An 838-nucleotide genomic window follows, 5' to 3' on the forward strand; every position below is an offset into this window, starting at 1 on the left:
CCCGATGCCAACGTCTGGATGAACTTCATTCGGTACTCCCTCAACCCCACTACCCACGATAGCTCCGTTTCGGTCGATCGGATCATTCTGTTATATTGTGTACTCACGGGTAAGTCAATAAATGTGGGGGATGTCGTGGAAAAGGCCATTCTTTACTGCGCTAAAAGAAGGCAAGGGAAGTTGTTTTTTCCCGGTCTAATCCACAAATTGTTGATGAAAGCGGGTGTTCCGGAGTTTACCGATGACTTGGTCATTAAGGAGTGTGAGGAAAAATGGACGATTGATATAAAAGCTGTATCAAGACTACGAGAGCGGAGTGAGAGAGGCAGGGATGGACCAGATTTGAATCGCACTATGGACGAGATTGTAGAGCTGAATGGTAGCATGATGGATCTTTTGATCGAGCAAAAAGCCGAGCTGATTGAGAAGATTGAGGCCATGCATGCTGATTTCAACAAAAGGTTAAAGGCCAGCGAGAAGAGAATGAAGAAACGATTCGAGAAGTTGAAAGACGGATTGGAGACTGAGGTAGCTGGCAAGTTAACGAGGATGCAGCAAAAGTTGAGCAAGTACAAGACRGARGCGAAAAGACTGAGGACACGAATGGCATCCATGGCTGCCCGGAGCACACAGCCTACTCCTTCGGAGTAGGACAGGTTCTATCACCCTTCTTTAGCTTCTTATTTTAATTTTTTTTTTTTGCGTCGGGAATAGTTTTTTATAATTTTTAGCCTTATTTTTACGCATGATCATTTCACTTGAGAACTGTTAACACATGAAATCATAGCCCGAATAATTTTAGTGATTGTTTATCATTTGATCATGGTACTTTGTTTTT

At 42.9% G+C, this 838-nt stretch overlaps 1 protein-coding gene across 1 annotated transcript in view; it reads left to right on the forward strand.

Annotated features, from left to right (window-relative positions):
• LOC112505437 (MICAL-like protein 1) overlaps window positions 1–651 on the forward strand; it is a gene marked incomplete at its 5' end in the record, with an annotated part of 2208 nt that extends 1557 nt beyond the window's left edge. Inside the window, one exon of the mRNA XM_025109346.1 lies at window positions 115–651. Coding sequence (XP_024965114.1) covers window positions 115–651 — 537 coding nt within the window. The remainder of the gene's footprint in view (window positions 1–114) is intronic.
• Window positions 652–838: the final 187 nt, after the last annotated feature.

Source organism: Cynara cardunculus, unplaced genomic scaffold (genome assembly GCF_001531365.2).
Source record: "Cynara cardunculus var. scolymus isolate 2C unplaced genomic scaffold, CcrdV1 Un_Scaffold_10948, whole genome shotgun sequence".
NCBI classification, from domain to species: domain Eukaryota; kingdom Viridiplantae; phylum Streptophyta; class Magnoliopsida; order Asterales; family Asteraceae; genus Cynara; species Cynara cardunculus.